This window comes from Anabrus simplex, chromosome 4 (genome assembly GCF_040414725.1).
Source record: "Anabrus simplex isolate iqAnaSimp1 chromosome 4, ASM4041472v1, whole genome shotgun sequence".
Classification (NCBI taxonomy): Eukaryota; Metazoa; Arthropoda; class Insecta; order Orthoptera; family Tettigoniidae; genus Anabrus; species Anabrus simplex.
Genome location: NC_090268.1, coordinates 129,441,888 through 129,466,077, shown reverse-complemented (window position 1 = coordinate 129,466,077; position 24,190 = coordinate 129,441,888). Strand labels below are relative to the sequence as shown.

General features: G+C 41.7%; 1 protein-coding gene across 1 annotated transcript in view; it reads right to left on the bottom strand.

The window, feature by feature from the left end:
* The window catches only part of LOC136872197 (adenylate kinase isoenzyme 5), a 327,365-nt gene that overhangs the window by 260,230 nt on the left and 42,945 nt on the right, over positions 1–24,190 (bottom strand). Inside the window, exon 3 of the mRNA XM_068227364.1 lies at positions 19,940–20,050. Within this exon, the coding sequence (XP_068083465.1) occupies positions 19,940–20,050 (111 nt within the window). The remainder of the gene's footprint in view (positions 1–19,939; positions 20,051–24,190) is intronic.

Sequence of the window (24,190 nt, the reverse complement as noted above, 5' to 3'; positions counted from 1 at the left end):
ATGGGATACCGTGGGTGTTATTCTACCACCTCCACCCACAGGGGGCGTCATCTCACATCCAGACGCGCAAGTCACCCATGGACATCAAGTAAACATGTACCTAGCGAGCCGAACGCGTCCTCGGACACTCTCAGCCGTACGATAAATCATAAATAAATGATCAGTGCACCGCCAAAGATTTCCAGTGATCCCATTTTCATTTAAACATTATAATATATTAAGTCATCAGTGAAATATCTTGTAACAGTTATGTGTGTTTAATACATTCTTTCAATAACCTCCTCAGTTCGTATGTAGCATATACTCTACATGTGGTTTTATGTACTTATAATAATAAAAATCAATATAAGAACATAAATAATAATGGTAGGAAAATCAACTCTGAGTCCTGATGTAGCTCATAGGCTACACGTCGTAAAATAACCTAGTGAGGCGGTAAAGGCGCGCTCGGTTCGCCGGGAAGGACGTGGGTTCGAATCCCCGTCAGGAAGTCATAAAATTTAAGAAACGAGATATCCACTTCCGGAGGTGCATATGGCCCTGAGGTTCACTCAGCCTGCACAAAAAATGAGTACCAGGTTAATTCCTGGGGGCAAAGGCGGCCGGGCGTAGAGCTAACCACTCTACCCCATCACGTGCCGAGGTTAACAATGAAATGAAATGTCGTATGGCTTTTAGTGCCGGGATATCCCAGAACGGGTTCGGCTCGCCAGGTGCAGGTCTTTCTATTGGACGCCTGTAGGCGACCTGCGCGTCGTGATGAGGATGAAATGATGATGAAGACAACACATACACCCAGCCCCCGGGCCATTGGAATTAACCAATTAAGGTTAAAATCCCCGACCCGGCCGGGAATCGAACCCGGGACCCTCTGAACCGAAGGCCAGTACGCTGACCGTTCAGCCAACGAGTCGGACGAGGTTAACAATGGTGGAAGCCTTTACCTTCCACTCCTCCAAGGACCTGTAAGGAGGTGACTTTGCTTTGCTTAGTCAAATCAGAGCTTCCGTTGCTCTGGCGGCAGTGCGCCGGCCTCTCACTGCTGGGTTTCGCGGCTCAAATCGCGGTCACTACACGTGAGATTTGTGCTGGACAAAGGGAAGGTGGGACAGGTTTCTCTCCGAGCACTCCGGTTTTTGCTGTCATCTTTCATTCCAGCGACACTCTCCAATATCATTTCATTTCATCTGTAAGTCATTAATCATTGCCCCAGAGTAGTGTGACAGGCTTCGACAAGCCGCCACATTTCCTATCCTCGCCGGTAGATGGGGGTTTCATTCATTCCATTCCTGACTCTAGCGAATGACTGGAAACAGGCTGTGGATTTTCATTTTAATAACACGGTGATAGGAAGAATTATAACACTACATTGTCCAAACATTCTTTTAAATTACAAGAATGGTACTTTCCACTTTATAATAACTTATTTGAAGAAATCTTGTTTGTAATCAAACAACGATGTCCATATTCAGGGAAGTTGAAATCAATAAAACATGTTGTCAGTGACAAACAAGCCAAATAGGCCAGTGCGATCAATACGCTGAGCCATCAAGTGTCTTCCTACACACACTCAACTGTCACATGTTAAAGCAAATAAAAATATATCTGTTTACCGGTATATGAATAAGTAATACTTCTCTTGATGGAGTCTAGAAATACGTCAAGAATACTTCGCAGCAAGTCTTAGTTCTACAAAGTATGAACTAAAGCTGGGCAACAATCGTCTATTAACACTAATCAGAGGGAGGAATGGAAGGGGTCAGACATTTCGAAAAAAAATGAAGATATCGGCCAGAGAGAGACGAGGGCCATGAGGGGCGTGAAAATGAAAGACTCCCTAGGCCCCGACACCTAATACCGTCGGGGTCAGGAAAGAACAAAAGTTAACCAAGGGAGATCGGATAGAATAGTTAAAAGTGAGGAGCCTGGTACAAGTAAGAGGAAGCAATACCAGGAGTCAGCTAAGGGTCCCATGGTCGCCAACCCACGCTCCCAAGTTAAGAGTCCCTGGGCCCTTTTAGTCGCATCTTACGACAGGCAGGGGATACCGTTGGTGTATGTACGAAACAAGCCCAGTTGTACGGCCAGATATGTTTCCTGGTGCCAACCCCAGGGCTGTACTCACTATTGCTATGGTTATTTTTAGCGTGATGTAAATAAATGAAGATATGTATTAAGATGAACACGAACTCAAATCCCCGACCCGGCCAAGAATCGAACCAGGGGCCCTCTGAATCGAGGGCCACTACGCTGACCATACAGCGAAGGAGCCGAACGAGGTATGCGACGATGAAGTTATTAGTGGCGCTCCGGTAAAAAAAAATAATAATAATAATCGTATGGCCTCAGCTACCGTTTGCAGACATTTCGATTTGACGCCATCTGGCTGTCTGCTCGTCAATTTCGATGTTCCGGTTTGCTCTGTCTGCCATCTAGCGGACCTAGAGTAAACCGGATCTCTCTTGGGCGTCTATGGCTGAGATTTAATTAATTTTGTCGGGTAAATACCAAATGTATCACCAGCGCTCCGGTAAGTCAATCCCATGACAACATTGCGTCATAACTCATTCAGCGCCGCGAGAGAGGAAACATCACGCTAAGAGGATGCAGAACATTGACTAAAATTGATTGTATGTACAATGTTTGACTTCTTTATGTCGAACATCTTTCTTTCTAGAAGGGTAGATTAGTAATCACACCGCTCTGTATGGATTTCTAACAATGAATAACGATTTCTAAATATATTTTGTGTACAATTCAAAAATACCATTTCTATCGCGTCAGGTTTTTAGGAATATCGCATTAAGACGATTTTGAATGAATAAAGGTTCCTACATTTTTCATACAATTCAAAAATACAATTGACACTTATACTACCTACCTTTTTGGATCGGTCGAAACTGGCTAAGAACTGCCAGGAGCTGAATCCGTAACGATACTTCAACCACAGTAAAATCACATGACTTATCAATCTGTTTTCTTTGTATCTGATCCAAAGTATTTCTTTCTTAAAATAGGACCATTCACTATCTCGAGGTGAAAGTAACAGCCTTCACAAAATAAGATCCAACAGCTCCCTAGATAACGTACAGGTTTTCTTAAAAATAATATCGCTTCCGACAATCCCCATAGAGATTACATCCCCATCAATCAAAGTCGCCAGTGAATCAAGACTGGCAGAAAAATAAACAAATATGGAATACAAGAGGGTAAGAAAGGAGTTCCCATAGTTACAGAAACAAATAAACATTAGCCAGAAAGCAAGTAAAATGAGAGAAAAATCCCGAAATAAACATATTAATAGGCTGAGGAAGCAAGAAACAATAGCAAGATAAAATAAGAATGATGACAAAAAGCAAATATCCATAACACACTGAAAAAACAACACAGGTCTGATAACCACACCACACCCACACACACACTCAAAGACCAAACATGCGAAGCAGAGGGCATAAAAATATAATAGCAAGACACGTTACGACAAAAATCGTAACAGCATGACATGATTCAGTCAACGGCGCATGAGCTTGACCTGAGTGCACAGATCAGAAACCTGGGTCGCTGCAAAGAGACCTGGCCCACCCAGTCTAAACACATAACGTAAATAACTTTCATGCCGCATAACACGTATTCATATCGCACATCTAGTCAGACATGAATCGTACGGTATCAGCGTTCAATCAATCAATCAATCAATCAATCAATACTGATCTGCATTTAGGGCAGTCGCTCGGGTGGTAGATTCCCTATCCGTTGTTTTCCTAGCCTTTTCCAAAATATTTCAAAGAAATTGGAAATTTATTAAACATCTCCCTTGGTAAGTTATTCCAGTCCCTAACTCCCCTTCCTATAAATGAATATTTGCCCCAGTTTGTCCTCTTGAATTCCAACTTTGTCTTCATATTGTGATCTTTCCTACTTTTATAAACGCCACTCAAACTTATTCGTCTACTAATGTCATTCCACGCCATCTCTCCGCTAACAGCTCGGAACATACCACTTAGTCGAGCAGCTCTTCTTCTTTCTCTCAATTCTTCCCAGCCCAAACTTTGCAACATTTTTGTAACGCTACTTTTGTCGGAAATCACCCAGAAGAAATCGAGCTGCTTTTCTTTGGATTTTTTTCCAGTTCCTGAATCAGGTAATCCTGGTGAGGGTCCCATACGCTGAAACCATACTCTAGTTGGGGTCTTACCAGAGACTAATATGCCCTCTTCTGTACATCCTTACTACAACCCCTAAACACCCTCATAACCATGTGCAGAGATCTGTACCCTTTATTTACAATCTCATTTATGTGATTACCCCAATGAAGATCTTTCCTTATATTAACCCCTAGATAGCTGCCTCTGTGGATCAGTGGTAGAGTGTCGGCCTCCGGATCCCAAGATAGCGGGTTCAAACCCGGCAGAGGTAGTCGGATTTTTGAAGGGCGGAAAAAAGTCCATTCGACACTCCATGTCGTACGATGTCGGCATGTAAAAGATCTCTGGTGACACATTTGGTGTTTACCCGACAAAATTCATTAAATCTCAGCCATAGTCGCCCAAGAGAGTTTCGGATTACTCGGTCTGCCATCTAGTGGGGGCCTAGAGTAACACGGAACGTCGAAATTGACGAGCAGACAGCCAGATGGCGTCAACTTGAAATGTCTGCACACGGTAGCTGAGGCCATACGATTATTATTATTATTATTATTATTATTATTATTATTATTATTACCCCTAGATACTTACAATGATCCCCAAAAGTAACTTTCACCCCATCAACGCAGTAATTAAAACTGAGAGGACTTTTCCTATTTGTGAAACTCACAACCTGACTTTTAACCCCGTTTTTCAGTGGAATAACCTTTCCTAAAACCGAACTGCCTTCTGTCGAACCAGTTATTAATTTCACAAACATGTCTAATATAATCAGAAAAAATGCCTTCCCTACATATTCACGACTCTAAACTTAGAGAGCCATTCAAAATAACGTTTAAATCTTTTATAGTAACATCTGTACGAGATGAAGGCCATCTCGCAGGTCAACGTCTCCATCTTATCTCCAAACGTATTATTTTCAGACGACCAGAGATAACTCGAATCAAAGTTAAGCTAGAAATAAATGCTTTGGCAATCCTCTGTTACATGAGGTGCCATCTGTCTAATCGGGACGAACTACGCGTCAAGCCTGGTATAGAGAATACTAAGCAGCCATAACAGGCTGATCTATAATATCATAAAGAATGCGATATCTGTAAAATACAAAAGCAAGATAAGGAGGCAATGAGGTGCGGCACACACTTCGAAGAATTGAAGCCTCTGCAAAAGATAGACAATGGCACGTATGGCGTGAAAATTAGAAACTTTACGTCACGCTTTCCGCTAAAAGAAGTTTTTTTCTTTTTGGGAATTCGGAGTAAGACGGTGAGACGAAACATGAAGTGGAGTTCATCAGTGACTCATTTCTTCTTAATCACTGACAGTTTTTAACCAAGAGTATGAATTTAATATTTGATGTATAACAAATAGGTACGTAAAAGACAAAAATGTATGTCCTTATTTCCAAATAAATGTTACGTTATGGCGAAAGAACGATAATGTACTCCATTTTAACGCCCCAAATTATGACTAAACCATAATCAAAACAAGAACACCGGGAAAATATTCAGAGGCAGAGCAGTGTCTTGCTATCTTTCGGTTGATTTGTAAATAAAGTTTCACTTCCTTCGTCGTGAGCAGACGTCTCACCCAAACGATACAGCCTAGCCCAACTATTTTCATTTACTTATTCCTTCTTTTTCTGCTAGTGGTCGCACTAAGATATATTTTCAACGACGGTGGAATACGAAAGGGCTAGGATGAATAAGGAAGCGGGGTATTCTTAGCATTTGCTCTCTGTGTAAATGAGGAAACTACTGAATATCATCTTCTGGTCTGTCGATAGTACGGTTCGAACTCACTGTCTCCTACATGCAAATTTACAGACGCACAACCAGTACCACACAGCCAACTTCCACAATTATTACTATTAGTAGTATTAATAATATCTCTGCCTCTTTATTCAGCGCGATAGTTTATAATCGGTGGTGATTATTGCTTTAAGAGGAATTACAATTGGACGATCATACTCTGTGTGTGAAAATGGAAGACTCCGTAGGCTTTGCAAACCTAATAGTCGAGGTTGGAAAGGAACAAAAGTTGACCAAGGGCGGTCGGATTGGAAATATGAATGTGTAGAGACTGGCACAATTGGTAAGTGGAAACAATGCCAATCTCAGGTAAGGGCCGCAAGGTCGCCAATCCACGATCCAAATTTGAGAGCTCTGGGGGTCGGTCCGAGGGACTCCGGGTTCTATTCCCTGCCGGAGAGTGTGATTTACATCATCGGTGCACGTACTACTGCTCGTACTGGAAGTGGCAGGGTCGTTGTTTATAATCCGAGGGCGAACGTACCACACATGAAGGGGAGAAGCTTTTCACCAGCTGCTGACTTCGGATCGATGTTCCAATGACCACCAAGTACAGCAAGTAGTAAATGGTACTCGTTCTCACGAAGCTTCTGTTCTTATAGCAACGTATAGATGACACCACGGGCCTAGTTTGCATAGAATACGAACACTGGTTGCCATGGTTACAATAGTGTCAGGACATTGATGACGCCAATTCCAGATAGACCCCCAGTCCAAAATATACCCATGTTAAAACAAAAATTATCTTCGTCGTTCACCTCAGTTGACGTCCGGCTCCATGGCTAAATGGTTAGCGTGCTGGTCTTTGGTTACAGGGGTCCCGGGTTCGATTCCCGGCAGAGTCGAGAATTTTAATCACAGTTTGTTAAATTCGCTGACATGGGGGCTGGGTGGATGTGTCGTCTTCATCATTATTTCATCCTCATCACGACGTGCAGGTCGCCTACGGGATTCAAATCAAAAGACCTGCATCTGGCAAACCGAACTTGTCCTCGGACACTCCCGGCACTAAAATCCATACGCTATTTCATTTTTTTACCTCATTTGACTGGTACAATTATTATTATTATTATTATTATTATTATTATTATTATTATTATTATTATTATTATTATTATTATTATTATTATTATTATTATTATTATTATTATTATTATTATTTGATTTGTTCTCTGGATATATCCAAAATAAAACAAACCTAACCTATTCCAATATACAGCATATTCTAGGTTTGTGTGGTTACGTGCGCACGTGTTCTACGTAAACGTGCGTGACCATAATAGCGAGATAAACTTCAGATGTCAGGAATTACGATCAGAACTAGAAATCAGATAGCCGCTGCTTATTCAAAACTATCAATAACCTGGACATTACGAACAAGTTCAGGTTATATTATAGCATATCGTCGTTTCGCCTGTGAAAACCACAATGTGATGATGCTGTGGATGAAATACTGACCCGCAGCACATGTATCATATAAGCGAGAGTTCTTTGGATTTACTCATATAATATCGAACCTTACAATTTAAATGAGAATCTTACGGCCAAAGTTCTAAGCTCAAATATTTCACATAGTGATTTCACAGTCGCAACGATTATATAGAGTATAGATTTTCGTCCATTCTTGACTGTCAAAGGCATATAGCATTGGATGGAGCAAGCTCCGAGTTACAACTATAGTTGTGAACCATAGAGGTTGCCTCAAGATGTTCTCTGGCTGTCATTTTACGGCATCGAGCCAACCATTCTCCTTTCCCCGGGCTTGGGACCGGCAACACCAACTACTGAACTACTCAATTCACCCAGTAGGTACTGCAGTATTAAAAATATTACGAAATTTTGGATTACATCCTAAATTAGTTAAAATGATAAGCTTAACGTTAACAAACACTAAATCAAAGGTGAAGTTTAGAGGAGATTTATCCGGAGCATTCACAATCAGAACAGGACTAAGACAAGGTGATGTACTATCACCACTTTTGTTTAAGTGTACTCTGGAATACTTGATGAGAGAATGGTATAAATACAATAACAAAAATATTAAAATTGGATACACTAAAGATAAAATTAACCTAAATTGCTTAGGATTTGCAGATGATCTCGCACTACCAGCTAATAACCTTAATGAAGCTCAGAATCAAATCACAAGTCTCCAAACTATTGCTGGAAAAATAGGATTAACAATTTCATTTGAAAAAACTACAATAATGGCAAGAGATTCCCTTTTAATAAGCTGTGTTCTGATACGTGGGAATGAAATAGAAATTGTAAAACAGTTTAAATACCTAGGAGAAACTATAACATACAATTTAAAAGAAAAAAATTCTTGGACAGAGGGAACGAATAAATTATCCAGAGCCCAAAAAGTAACCAGAAATACACACAACAAGAAATGCTTGTCAATAAATACAAAATTGAAACATTATAAGACTGTAGTCCAACCTGAAATAACTTATGGAAGTGAAACATTATTTAAACTAAAGCAAAAGAATAAGATAGGAAAAAAATTAAAATAGAAAGAAGAATGGTAAGAACATGCATTAATAAGAAGTACCAAAAAGAAGGAGAATGGTGTATCATCCCAAATTCAGCAGTATATCAGGAAATAGAACCTACAACGGATTCCATAAGGAAGAGAAATATCATTCTTTGGTCATCTGTTGAGAACACCTCAAGACAGGTTAATACGCAGAATTTTGGAAAAGCTTTGCAAACAAAAGCAACAACCTGACTGGATAAAAGAAATAAAAGAAGACATGAAAGAATTAGACATAACACTGGAGGATTTAAAGAATAAATCAAACAAAGTAAATAACTTACACTGAAGAAAATGGAAATTGCAACACCCAGAAGGAGTGGTGCTACATTGCTGCAATTGAACATGCAGGACGAGTGTTCGGTTGTGCTTCGATGATTACACTTTCAGGTCCCTCTGACCACAATCATTACAGGATGTGCCCACTATGAACTGCAATACATTGATGAAATTAACTACAGTGGTCAAGTGCGGCCGTAAAAGCACAATAATAATAATAATAATAATAATAATAATAATAATAATAATAATAATAATAATAATAATAATAATAATAATAATAATAGAGTATAGAGTTCTCCAAATTTCCTCTTCGTTTTTTACTGTCTGCACTAATTCTACTCCCAAAATAGCTGAGGTGATTAAGTTGTTCGAGATGTTTCCTCTGTGTAGTGAGCGAAAGATTCTCATTTTTCTAACCGAGACTACTTCAGTTTTGTCACATTTCTTGAAGACCATTGCTCTCAGACTTACCAGCCCATTCATTTACCCACCGAGCAAGTGGCTACACGCTTGTGGTCACGTAGCTATCAGCTTGCATTCGGGAGATAATGGATTCGAACCCCAGTGCCGACAGCTCTGTCACGCCAGGCAAATGCTAGGGCAGTACCATAATTTTTTTTTTGCTAGGGGCTTTATGTCGCACCGACACAGATAGGTCTTATGGCGACGATTGGATAGGAAAGGTCTAGGAGTTGGAAGGAAGCGGCCGTGGACGTAATTAAGGTACAGCCCCAGCATTTGCCTGGTGTGAAAATGGGAAACCACGGAAGACCATCTTCAGGGCTGCCGACAGTGGGATTCGAACCCACTATCTCCCGGATGCAAGCTCACAGCCACGCGCTCTACGCGCACGGCCAACTCGCCCGGTAGTACCTTAATTAAGGTGGTGGTGGTGATTATTGTTTTAAGAGGAAATACATCTAGGCAACCATCCTCTATATAACACTCATCAAAGAGAAGAAAAAAGGGATCCGTTCCTTCGAAAAATGAAGTTATCGACCATAGAAAGACAAGGGCCACGATGGGCGTGAAAATGAAAAAGTCTCTAGGCCTCGATACCTAATACCGTCGGGGTCAGAAAAGAACATGAGTTGGCCAAGGGAGGTCAGACAGAATAGATTAAAATTAGGAGCATGGCGCAAGTAAGTGAAAGCAATGCCAGGACTCAGAAGAGGGTCCCGTGGTCGCCAATCCACGCTCGCAAGTTCGGAGCCCCGGGAGCCCCTTTTATTCGCCTCTTACGACAGGCAGGGGATACCGTGGGTGTTATTTTACCGCCCCACCCACAGGGGGAAATCCTTAATTAAGGCCACGGTCACTTCCTTCTCATTCCTAGTTCTTTTCTATCCCATCGTCGCCGTAAGACCTATATATGATGGTTCGACGTAAAGCAAAGTGTAAAAAGAAGACGAAGAATAAGAAAATAAAATAACCATAATGACGGCGGTGAGCACTAAGTCGTCAGCAAACATTATTTTCCGAAGGCTCTCCACTGGCTTAGTTGCCCGACAGATGCACTCCATCACCAAATCAAAAAGAACAGGGTTCAGGACGCTTCCTTGACGACGTCCAATTGTAATGCCAACTCGTCTGTCAAACCAAAGGGTGTTATTACTCTGCCCACAGTTGTGGAGAGCTTGTTCAATGTCATTCTAAGGAGTTTCCTATAAAGAACATATCTTTCCAACAAGCCAATTTCCACTGTCGGCAGCCCCGAAAATGGTATTCTGTCGTTTCCGGTTTTAGCACCATGCAAATGCTGGGGCTGTACCTTACTCAAGGACACGGTTGTTTCCTTCCCCCTCCTAGCCATTTTCTATCCCATCGTCACCATAAGACCTATCTGCATCGGTGTGACGTAAAACAAAATCTTCCACTTATCATCAGATAAGGATAGCATTTGGTGTTCCTTTTCCCTTCCTGAATCCCTATTGTCCGTTCTTTAACATTCAGGGGTTGACTTATGTTTATTCCCCTATACCGCTCAATTTCGAAGGTATCTCCTTTCTTCTTCCATATAGGGACAACAACGTCGATTCTCCATTCCTCCGAAGTCTTTTCGCTAAACCAGCATGCATTAAGGAGTCTGTTAATCCACCTACTGCCTGCTACTTCTGACTGCTTTAACATTTCCACCCCAATTTCGTCTATGCCAAAACGTTTAACTTATTTGTCCTCACATTCTTCAAGGGATACTCAACCTATTCCACTCTTATTTATTTTTCGACTTCTATATTTCGAATTCTGGGTGCCAGTTTCAGAAGCAAATCTCCCACGTTAATAAGGATAGTCCTCAAGTTAATCCTTCCATATCTCTTTTTCCCTCTCTGGAACTAGTGTTTCTTTGCCACCAAGGTACAGGGTGAGCGCGATATTCTGGGGTGCAGAGTCTCTTTTCTTTGCAAAACTGTAGCATCGTTCCATACCTTTACATTCATCTAAGTCCCTGTATAGTTATTCTTCGGCTTACTTGCGAGCACTACATGGGGTATACAACTGCTATATGAACGTTTCTATTTGATAGATACCTTCTTCGATCACTATGACAGATTTGTGTGACAAGCAAGCATTCCCTCACTTCATGAACCCTATGAAGGAGTGGCCAATCATCATAACAGGACAGCCGATGATTTATGTATAATAAGAACTTACTTTCTATTAACCAGTGTTATCATTCATAGTTATCAGTCTACGACATTTGCGGAAAGCATGACTAGAGCCGTTTGTTCAGATCGCCTGATAATATGAACGATATGGATTGGAAGGTAAACATTTATATCGTAAATGATATTCAAGGTAATCATGAGGTTCATGACCAGACAAGTAGAACTGATTTCTATATTATCATGTAGTGCAGCTTGCATAGTAGATTTCCGTAAAGCACAATTCCGTGTTCTTTAACGAATTAAATATTGATTCAAGGACATTTAATGCATTTAGTGTAAGACTTGAAGAGTGTTTGCTGGAACAAGGTGTACTCAGTCTGAGGTCTGCTGAAGATGAGATTCGAAACCTATGAACAGCTAATAACAAAGCAACAAACCTTGTTTACACTTGAACTAGGTCCGACTCGTTGGCTGAATGGTCAGCGTACTGGCCTTCGGTTCAGAGGATCCCGGGTTCGATTCCCGACCGGGTCGGGGATTTTAGCCTTCATTAGTTAATTCCAATGGCCCGGGGGCTGGGTGTTTGTGCTGTCCCCAACATCCCTGCAACTCACACACCACACATAACACTATCCTCCGCCACAATAACACGCAGATGCCACCCACCCTCATCGTAGGGTCTGCCTTACAAGGGCTGCACTCGGCTAGAAATAGCCACACGAAATTAAAAATTACTTGAACTAGCCATCTTATTTTATCAATATCTGTCAAACATCTTCGTGTTTTGATCCTAACACTTAATGCTTATTTTCAATAGTTTGTAGACATTCTCACGCTGTTATTCCCATACCTTCCGTGTGCGCGCACCTAATTTTGATAGCTCGTTAGACCGTCTGTGCTACAAAGAACAACAGCAATGATCAAAATAAACTTTCACCTTATGAATCCGTGTTCAGTACATACTGGTATATTACATATCGCAGAAGAGTTAAGTACAGAATAAAAATGGCCAACCGGACACCAGCGGGAAATGGGAAGGCTGTGGTGGTGGTGGTGGTGGTGGTGGTGGTGGTGGTGGTGGTGGTGGTGGTGGTGATTATTGTTTTAAGAGGAAGTACAACTAGGCAACCATCCTCTATATAACACTAATCAGAGGAAAAAATGGAAGGGATTCGACACTTCGAAAAATGAAGATATCAGCCAATGGAAGACAAGGGCCACAAAAGGCGTGAAGGTGAAAGACTCCCTAGCCCTCGCAAACCTAATAGCGTCGGGGTCGGAAAAGAACAAGAGTTGACCAAGGGAGGTCGGATAGGTTAGATGAAAGTGAGGAGGCTGGCACAAGTAAGTGGAAGCAATGCCAGGACTCAGCTAAGGGCCCCGTGGTTGCCAATCCACGCTCCAAAGTTCAGAGCCCCTGGGGCCCCTTTTAGTCGCCTCTTACGACAGGCAGGGGATACCGTGGGTGTTATTCTACCGCCCCCACCCACAGGGGGGGAAGGCTGTGGGTTTGGATCCAACTTGTGTCCGGTTGGCCATTTTTATTCTGTACTTTTCTTCGATATGTACTAAATGTACTGAATACGGCTTCACAAGTTAATTTCGAGTACAATGCGGTTGTGAAAATTAAATATGCATTCAACTGGCACATCACGGGCGACAAGTGCGCCGTCTACAATGTTTTGTTGGCACTAGTGCCAGACTTGTAGCTCATAGTGGTAGTGGTGGTAGTGATGGTGATTATTGTTTTAAGAGGAAGTACAACTAGGCAACCATCCTCTATTAACACTAATCTATATCTCAAAAACTTAATAGTTTAAAGATGTGAAAATTGGAAGGGATCCGACATTTTGAAAAATGAAGGTATCGGCCAAAGGAAGACAAGAGTCACGAAGGGCGTGAAAATGAAAGACCTCTAGCCGTCGGATGCTCTAATGCCGTCGGGTTCGGAAAAGAACAAGAGTTGACCAAGGGAGGTCGGATGGGACAGATGAAAGTGAGGATCCTGGCACAAGTAAGTAGAGGCAATGTCAGGACTCAGCTAAAGGCTCCCTGGTCATCAACCCACGCTCCCAAGTAAAGAGTCCGTGGGCCCCTTTTAGTCGCCTCTTATGATAGACAGGGGATACTGTGGGTATTATTCTGCCACCCCCACCCAAAGAGGGACTGAAGCTCAGATCCTTTCAAACAGAACAAGTGTAACCAAGGCAACCACAGCTCATGGTACAGCATCCGACAGGAAAGCGAGGGATTGTATGTTCGGAACTCACTGGTGTCCTATTGGTCATTCTTTTTCTGTATGCGACATCGCTTCGATATGAACTATCTTCGATATGAACTATATATACTGAGCGTGACCTAACTTGAAAGTTATTTCGAGTGCACTGCAGTCGTGAAAAATATACGACAGTAACAATGAAATGCACATTTTTAAATAAGCTGGTTACAGTTCTCAAACTTTGTAGATATTCGTTTTATGGCATACCGATTCCAAATAACCATTCTTTTTCTCTGCACGTTTGCATGTTTTGGTCTTTTCTTAGCAGAAAATTCATGCATAATGCGTATTTTGAAGATTGTGGATTTAATAACGAATATTTGGACGTTTAATATTGCGTAATATGATTTTTCTTGTGACTTTGACTTGCAGGATAGTGCATTTTATGAATGTTGGTGTGCAAAATTTGGGACCTTTTTTCCACGTTATCCGTATGTCTATTATTGAGAGACGGAAATAATTTATTCCTAGCATCCTAAGTGACAACCAAAGTTAGTACATACGGAAAAAGTATTTAATTCAAATAACGAAGCACTTTCTTATCTGTTGCTTGAGTAAACATTGACGTAAGGCGAAAGACCCCACGTCGATCTCTGTAATTCTTAGGTATAAGGTGTCCAAGTTATACACTGTTATAAACTGAACCGTATAATTGTGCATTACTCACTGAGGGCCCATTTTTTTGCCTATGTTAGGCGAACAAAACAAAACTTGTATCACACTTCTGTGACGCCGCCTTAATGAGATAGCAGCTTACAAACCTTGGTATTGCACTGAACTCTCTTGCCCTGGAATTTCATACCCTGCACTTTCACTCGTGACAGGTCTTTGTTATCGTAGCAGGCGATTGTTACCAGTTATTGGGAACATTCAAATGTGTCTGCAGTCATCGCACAGAAAAGTAGCTGCGACAGCTAGAGATGTGTTGAACAAAGTGATCCGTTGAAATCCTTATTTTGAATTCATCAAGCTTATAAAAGTCGTATTGTGGTGAAAATTCAAAAGACGTACAATTTGACCTCATTTGGTCCCAAATGTGTTCATTTAAGTACTAGCAGTTTCCCGCTGGCTCCGCCCGCAATGTACAAAGTATGGTGTTGTTCGTTACTATCCTCATGGATGTATTTGCAGTTTCGAGTTAATGAAATAAAGCACATGATCTGCTGTGGTAATAGAATGTAATATTACGTCAACAAAACACTCGAAAATACATCACACAAATAAATTGAATTAAACGTTCCTCGGAACAACACTACGCGCCGAACTGTTAAAAAGTCCTTCAAAGATCTTCGTCATGGAGACAAATGTACTCATAACTTTTATCAGAATCTACCTATTTAAGTAGGTATTACCTCAAAAGAAAGTGCTTGATCCACTGAGTATTTTTAGACCAAAACGATCGAGCTCGATAGCTGTAGTCGTTTAAGTGCGGCCAGTATCCAGTATTCGGGAGATAGTAGGTTCGAACCCCACTGTCGGCAGCCCTGAAAATGGTTTTCCGTGGTTTCCCATTTTCACACCAAGCAAATGCTGGGGCTGTACCTTAATTAAGGCCACGGCCGCTTCCTTCCCACTCCTAGCCCTTTCCTGTCCCATCGTCGCCGTAAGACCTGTCTGTGTCGGTGCGACGTAAAACAACTAGCAAAAAAAAAAGACCAAAACGAACCGTGTACCTCAATTATAACGAAATATATTATTGCTTCAATGAGAAAAAATGTTGAAGAAATGAGACGTCAAATTGAATGTGCACTCATAACTTTCCTCAAAATCAACCAATTTGAATAGTTAAGCGCTTAAATGAAAGAGCTTGATCCATTGAGTGTTCTTAGATCAAAACGAACTCCGTACCTCACTTATAACCAGAGATATGATTGCTTCAAAGAGACAAAAAATTGAAAAAATAAAATAATTTGAGGAAGGCGGAAGCTAAGTGATTTATAGTACCTGATGACAAATATGTGCATGAATACCTTTCAGTTAAAAAAATAATGAAGGAAATCGACCGGATAGAATGACCGCACTGACTGACTTCAGTTTTCATCAATTTTTTTAATATGTAGAAGAAGATATGCACCTGTCACTTCTTCTGACGTAGAAAGATCATTTTCTGTGCTTAAGAAAGTGCTGACAGATAAACGGATGAGGTTATATCAAGGCAATTTGGAGAAATTACGGTAGTTGTTGTACAAAGTTTCAAAAGAACTTAATTTTGATGGTGGATATTTTTCAGTTTTTGTGCATGTTTTGCCATATGATAGTGATGATTTGATAGTGCATGGAAATCCGGACTATAATCATAAATTTGTCTCCCGGCCGTGGCCATCCATCAATGGCTGCTAATTTCAGACGGCAACCAGCCATAAGATATAGGCTACACTTTTGCTAGGTAACATTGTCTAACCATCCATCCATACCTTACGTCACTGCCTGCACGGTTGCTATGGTTACACTTCCGTCACACATTTTGTCGTGTCACGTTACACGAATTTTGGGTGCCCCAAGCCATTAGACATATTTATTTCAAAAATTAATGTATCAACAAAAAAATGGAAGTGCTACGAAGGTGGGAAAATGAAAGACTCACTACACTTCACAAATCGAACACCGCCGGGTCGGAAGATAACGAAAATTGCCCAAGGGAGGTCGGGCAGGACTGTAGAAAGTGAGGAGCCTGTCAAGTAAGAGTAAACAATACTAACCAAAACCAGGAGACCTGTGGTCACCCAACTATACTCGCAACTTGAAGTAGGAAAGACAACAATATGACGATAAATTTGGAATTCAAGAGTACAAATTGGGGCAAATATTCCTTTATAGAAAGAAGAGGAATTACGGTCTGGAATAATCTATGTTCTTTGAAATAATTTAAGAAAAGACTAGGATATCATTGATAGGGAATCTGTCACCCGAGCGACAGTTCTAAATGCAGATTAGTGGTGATTGATTGATCGATCGAGGAATACGCCAACCTCAAGAAGAACTGGAGAAAAGGAAGAAAACTGCTAGACAATAATTGCTGCAATATTGGAGGACAAAATTGTATCATCGTTAAATTTTTGTGTAGTCCTAAAGTGATCCTAAACAACAACAATAATAATAATAATAATAATAATAATAATAATAATAATAATAATAATAATTTCGTGTAGCTATTTCTAGCCGAGTGCAGCCCTTGTAATGCAGACCCTCCGATGAGGGTGGGCGGCATCTGCCATTTGTAGGTAACTGCGTGTTATTGTGGTGGAGGATAGTGTTATGTGTGGTGTGTGCGTTGCAGGGATGTTGGGGACAGCACAAACACCCAGCCCCCGGGCCACTGGAATTAACCAATGAAGGTTAAAATCCCCGGCCCGGCCGGGAATCGAACCCGGGACCCCTGTGTCCAAAGGCCAGCACGCTAACCATTTATCCTTGGATCCGGACATAATAATAATAATAATAATAATAATAATAATAATAATAATAATAATAATAATAATAATAATAGCCTGGGCTCATTCGGTCGATATGAGCTATAACACCGCAACATTAATATGCATGAAACATCTATCACCGCTTATCACTGACGGGCTCGATCACTCGCCATGTGCGTTGTGTGTGACGTAAACACATGAACTCTACGAATGTTCACAGAGCGCCACTTCTAATCTAACATGCAACGTTTTCAAACTCTAGTACTACCGAACTCGATAGCTGCAGTCGCTTAAGTGCGGCCAATATCCAGTATTCTGGAGATAGTGGGTTCGAACCGCACTATCGGCAACCCTGAAGATGGTTTTCCGTGGATGCCTATTTTCACACCAGGCAAATGTTGGGGCTGCATCTTAATTTAGGCCACGCCCGCTACCTTCCCACGCCTAAACATTTCCCGTCCCATTGTCGCCATAATACCTATCTGTGTCGGCGCGACGTACTGCAACTTGAAAAAAAACAAAAACGTAAGACTATCAGTGATCAGTTCTTCTTCTAACTTCAGTAACATTAGTGTTTATTTATTACTAGTTCAGTTGTCTATGAAAAGCGTGTCTGCCTCTTGCCTGAAAGCCGGATGTCTTTCCTGACGCCAGCACCATGTGAAGGGTTGTATTCACTACTGCATGTGACTGTGGTGGTTTGTAATGTGATGTGTTGTAGATACGTACTGAGAAAGCTGGACAAGAGAGGAATTATCTATACGCAGTTAAAATTTACGATCTCTTTTTTTTTTTTTTTTTTACGTCGCACCGACACAGATAGGTCTTTTGGCGACGATGGGATAGGAAAGGCCTAGGAAGTGGAAGGAAGCGGTCGTGGCCTTAATTAATGTACAGCCCCGACATTTGCCTGCTGTGAAAATGGGAAACCACGGAAAAGCATCTTCAGGGCTGCCGACAGTGGGGCTCGAACCCACTATCTCACGATTTTTCTTTTTTTTTTTTTTTGCCATTTGCTTTACGTCGCACCGACACAGTTAGGTCTTATGGCGACGATGGGACAGGGAGGGGCTAGGAGTTGGAAGGAAGTGGCCGTGGCCTTAGTTAAGGTACAACCCCAGCATTTGCCTGGTGTGAAAATGGGAAACCACGGAAAACCATTTTCAGGGCTGCCGACAGTGGGGCTCGAACCCACTATCTCCCGAATACTGGATACTGGCCGCACTTAAGCGACTGCAGCTATCCAGCTCGGTATATCTCCCGATTACTGGATACTGGCCGCACTTAAGCGCCTGCAGCTATCGAGCTCGGTAATTTACGATCTGGCTGGGAATCAAACCTGGGTCACTTTGAACTGAAGGCCAGCGCGTTGACAATTCAGCTAAAGTGGTGGTGGTGGTGGTGGTGGTGGTGGTGGTGGTGGTGGTGATGGTGGTTTTAAGAGGAAGTACAACTGGGCAACCATCCTCTACTAACACCAACCAGAGGGAAAAATTTGAAGGGATCTGACACTTCGAAAAATGAAGATATCCGCCAAAGAAAGTCCAGGGCAACGAACGGCGTGAAAATGAAAGACTCCCTAGCCCTCGGAAGCTAATAGCGCGCCGGGAACGGAAAAGAACAAGAGTTGATCAAGGGAGGTCGGATGGGATAGATGAAAGTAAGGAGTCTGGCACAAGGCAGTGGAAGCAATACCAGGACTCAGCTAAAGGCCCAGTGGTCGCCCACCCACGTTCCCAAGTTGAGAGCCCCTGAGGCCCCTTTTAGTCACCTCTTACGACAGGCTAGGGATATCGTGGAAGTTATTCTACCATCCCCACCAGCAGGGCGCATTCAGCCAAGGAGCTCGATAATAGCAATAATAATAATAATAATAATAATAATAATAATAATAATAATAATAATAATAATAATAATAATAATAATAATAATGAGTAACAAAATCCATGGCTTTTACCAAGTCACCTACGGTTCGAATCCCGGCGCTTGCCAGGATATGTGTGAAATGCAACGTTCATATGCCACATAAAACTGGATGCCCCTCGTCTACCGACAGATAAAACTCTTGAAATGTTAAATCCACTAGAAAGTTGGCATTTGATTTATTAAACTCTGGTCAAGATCGTAGACGCTGTGAGATTTTTAATCAGGTTTGAATGTCGAAAGGCACATTTATTAACCTCATTATATGCACACACAAAAATGTCAGAAGAAGTTATAGCCAGCCGCTTTATCACTGGCACAGTAATGTTAGTGGTGGTGATTATTGTTTTAAGAGGAAGTACAACTAGGCAACCATCCTCTATATAACACTAATCAGAGGGAAAATAAGGAGGGGGTCCGACACTTCGAAAAATGAAGATATCGGCCAAAAGAAGACAAAGGCCACGAAGGGCGTGAAAATGAAAGACTCCCTAGCCCTCGCAGACCTAATAGCTTCGGGGTCGGAAAAGAACGAGAGTTGACCAAGAGAGGTCGGATAGGATAGGTGAAAGTGAGGAACCTGGCACAAGTAAGTGGAAGCAACGACAGGGCTCAGCTAAGGGTCCCGTGGTCGCCAACCCACGCTCCAAAGTTCAGAGCCCCTGGGGCCCCTTTTAGTCGCCTCTTACGACAGGCAGGGGATACCATGGGTGTTATTTTACCGCCCCCACCCACAGGTGGACACAGTAATGTTAGACCAAGTTTCTTATCAACAAAATGCTTCAGTTCAGCCAGGAATCACCATTACGTAGATACTGTTTGTTGATACTTTACTTTTCCAATTTGAGCAGCACTTAAAACCTTACATAGACCTACTAAGGTTATCTAAACAAATAGCTACAAAAAATTATAGTAATGATTCCAATATGAAATATGTGGGCTCACCGTTACCGATGGCGTACTGCTGCAATAGGTCAGTCATGTTGATGTGAGTTATGCCCCTCTTCTCCTGCATCAGGTTGTCGCAGTGCGTCACCTTCCCGCTGCCAGGACCTCCTAGAAGCAACAAGTTACAAAATGTCAGTAGTTCGAATCACACTTCTATGTCACTTCTATGACACTTCGAACTAGTTATCTGAAAACGTATGCATGCCGTAGATCCTTCTTTCTTTTTGTCGGTAGTTGAATTTTTACATCATGGTAGTGATCCCAGGTAATTTCTACGATTTCAAGTTCAGGATCAGATTTTCTTGCCGGGCTGAATGGCTCAGATGGTAGAGCGCAAAGCGCTTTTCCTCTGACATAGTGGTATTTAAAAGTGCTCAAATGATGATGATGGTTATTATTTTTATTATGATTGTTTATATTTAATGAGGCCTAACAACTAGTTCATCGACCTCTAATGGTACGAGGCGCAACGAAATTAAACGATAACTGAAACTTCAAAATGTATCCACTGACTACAATCTAAAACGGATGATGATGAAAAAATGATCGTCAAACCAAAAGAATCAGTGGTTTCACAATGTCTTAGTTGCTGGGATGGTACTTGTTGTCTAAAGGGGTCCAAAATTCAGCTCACAGGCCTCTCATAATGGCACTAATCATTGGTAAAGCAGAACCATGGTGACCCTCCTATAGCGGTACTAATCACAGGTAACGCAGACTCATGGTGTTCGTTGCATGATGGTATTAATCACAGGTAAGGCAGACCCGTGTTATGTCACACAAAATGGCACCACTCACAGGTAATACAGACCCATCGTGTTCCTCACATTGTGGTACAAACCACGGGCGCCGGCTAGATACGCGGTGTACCTCACGTAGGTGTACTAAGTACAGGCCACGTATACTCATAGTGTTGCTCACATAGTGGTACTAACCATAGGCAATGTAGACCCACGGTGTATCCTACATTATGGTAACACCCACAGACAACACAATCCCATAGTGTTCCGCACATAATGGTACTACTCTCAGGCAACGCAGACCGATGGTGTTACTCACATAGTGGTACAAATTACGGGCGATGAAAAAACCCGCAGTGTACCTCACATAGTGGTACTAAACAACGTAGACCCATGGTGTTCCTCGTGTAGTGTTGCTACTCATAGATAACGCAGACCCATTCTGAACACAGTGGAACCAACCCATTCGAGCGCAGCGCTAGGCACTTATTCCCACTAAACACCAGTCCAGGCAACCGAGCACCCGCTCCCGCACCACGGCAGAATGCACACGATGGAGCTAATCACAGGCAACGCCCAGACATAATGGTGCTGCTCCTGGGTAACCGAGCCCCATGGTGTTTCTCACGGAATGGTACTAAACACAAGTAGTGTCATGGTTCTAAGTCCATCATCCCTTGGTTGCCCCTTTCTGTCTCCTCTTACGACAGGCAGGGGAGACCGTGGGTGTATTCTTCATCTGCGTCCCCCACCCACAGAGGTTCAGAGAGAGAAGATGGAAGGGATCCGCCACTTCAAAAAATGAAGAACCGGACAAAGAAGGACAAGGGTCACGAAGGGCGTGAAAATGAAGGACTCCCTAGGCCTCGAATTCTCTAATACCGTCGGGGTTAGAAACGAAGAGTTGATTAAGGGAGATCGGACAGGATAGATGAAAGTGTAGAACCTGGCACAAGTGAGTGGAAGCAATGCCAGGACTCAGCTAAGAGCTCCGTGGTCTCCAACCCACGCTCCCAAGTTGAGAGCTCCTGGGGTCCTTTTTAGTCACCTCTTAAGACAGGCCGTGGGTGTATTCTTCATCTGGGTCCCCCATCCACAGGGCGTAATTCAATTATACTGCCTGATAAAAAATTGAAGCACCAACAAGAGGAGAAGGAAACCAAATGGAAATTCACGTGTTGAGAAGGTATGTGATGTTATTTCAGTGATTACAAAATTGAGTCAAATTTACGAAAAACTTGGCAGTACGGGCCCATTTATCAGTATGATATTGCACCCCGTCTGGCTTAGATGCAGCACTGATTCGGTTGGGACGCGTGTCTTAAAACCGTTGTATCCTCTCATGAGACAAGCTGGCCCACAACTTACATCCTGAATACTGGCAATGAAAAAAAATAGAAAATAAAAAAGAATAAAAATATAAATATAAATAAAATAAAAATAAAAATAAAGAAATGAAAAATGAAAATAAAAAATAAAAATTAAAAATTGAAAAATAAAAACAAAAAATAAAAATTTTATAATAATAAAAAATTAAAAAAAATAAAAATAAAAAAGGAAAAATAAAAACAAAAATAAAAAAGGAAAAATAAAAAATAAAAATTACAAATAACAAATAAAAATTTAAAAATTAAAAGGAAAGGAAAATTTAACAATAAAAATAAAATATACAAAAAATAAAAATAAAATTAAAATTAAAAAATGGGACGGAGTTGACGTCCGAGCTGGTCCCACACATGTTATATCGGGGACAGATCTGGGGATCTGGTTGGCAACGGGAGTACCTCAACATCATGGAGACAGTTCATAGAAACACGTGCCGTGTGTGGGCGAGCATTGTCCTATTGAAAAATGGCACCACAATACTGTAGCATGAGAGGTAACACATGAAGGCCGAAGATGTCTGTGACGTACCGTTGTGATGTCGGAGTTCCCTCAATCACTACCAGCCGTGACAAAGTCATAACCGATGGCTCTTCACACCATGATGCTCGGAGTAACTCCATTGTGCCTCTCCAAAACGTTGGAAGATTGGGACCACTCCCCAGGTTGCTACCATATTCGCAGACGATGGCCTTCCTGGGTAGTGCAGAACCGCGATTCATCCCTCAACACAACGCGATGCCATTCTTCAACAGCCCATGCCTCCTGGTCACGGCACCACTCCAAACGCAGCCGTTTGTATTGTGGTGGTAACGACAACCTACGCATGGGGCGGTAATTCCCTAGTCCGGCTGCTGCTTGTCTCCGACCAATGGTGCAGGATGACACAGAATGTTGCAGGGTGTCCATTACTTGTTCTCGGATGGGAGACGCAGATGTGAAGGGGTTACGATGTGCTTGGTGCACAACACGGCGATCATCCTTTGTGGTGGACAGACGTGATCGACCGGAACCTTGACGACGAGTATGCCTGCCATCACGTTCCCATGCAGTTCAACATCGAGCCACTGTCACTTCCGTATGCTGCACGATTCGACCCGCCAGCCAAATGCAGACCCACAATGAAGCCCCTTTCAAATTCTGTCAGGTGCTGATAACGCCGTCTCACACAAGTACGCGGCATCTCTGTGTCCTTCACAGTGATCATTCAACATCTGATGCTGTTCACGCCCCTTGTATTCCCTACCAGGCCTGGTAATAACACTAGTGCACTCAGGTGGCCGTTCTGCCTACCACAGAGAATTGCAACTCTAATCATTTACAAACCCGCCGATACTGTGTATGTGTACAAAGTTACATTAACATCCGACCATTTCTTCTGGGTGCGTCTCAGTTTTTTCTTTTTGTCAAACAGTGTATTTTTGTGAGTCTGTCAGGGTTCATTCTTTTGATATATATATATATCCGAAACATTTTCATATGCATTTCCTAATCTAACTGAGAATATCTGTGTATTGTTTGATTTCTGAGTTTGTATTGTTTGCTTTTGAGTATTGGCTTAGAATGTTCCGTATGATTTTGCCTTCTTATTTCTCAATGTTTTCGACAATTTTTTATATGATTTTGCATCGTTATTTCTCAATGTTTCCGAGAATTGAGAATTCTCCATATGACTTTGCATTCTAATTTCGTAATGTTTTCCAAAATTTTCCATACGATTTTGAATTCTGATTTCTCAAAGTTTCCGAGAATTTCCCACATAATTTTTCAAGAATTTTCCATGTGATCTTCACTCTAATTTCTCAATGTTTTCGAGAATTTTCCTTATGATTTTGCATTCTTATTTCTCAGTGTTTTCGAGAATGTTTGCATTCTTCTCAATGTTTTTGAGAATTTTCCACGTGATTTTACATTCTTATTTCTCAATCGTCTCGAGAATTTTCGTATGATTTTTCTTCACTGTTCAAAATTAGTGTTGGGGATTCATAGAGACATTCTTACTTAATAACCTATTTTAATATCTAATATTTTAGTTTTGTGATTTTGGAAATGATAATTTGTTCCATATATTTTGAGTGATTCTATATTCTTTTTCCATTTCCTGATATGTAATTCGTTGTCTTTT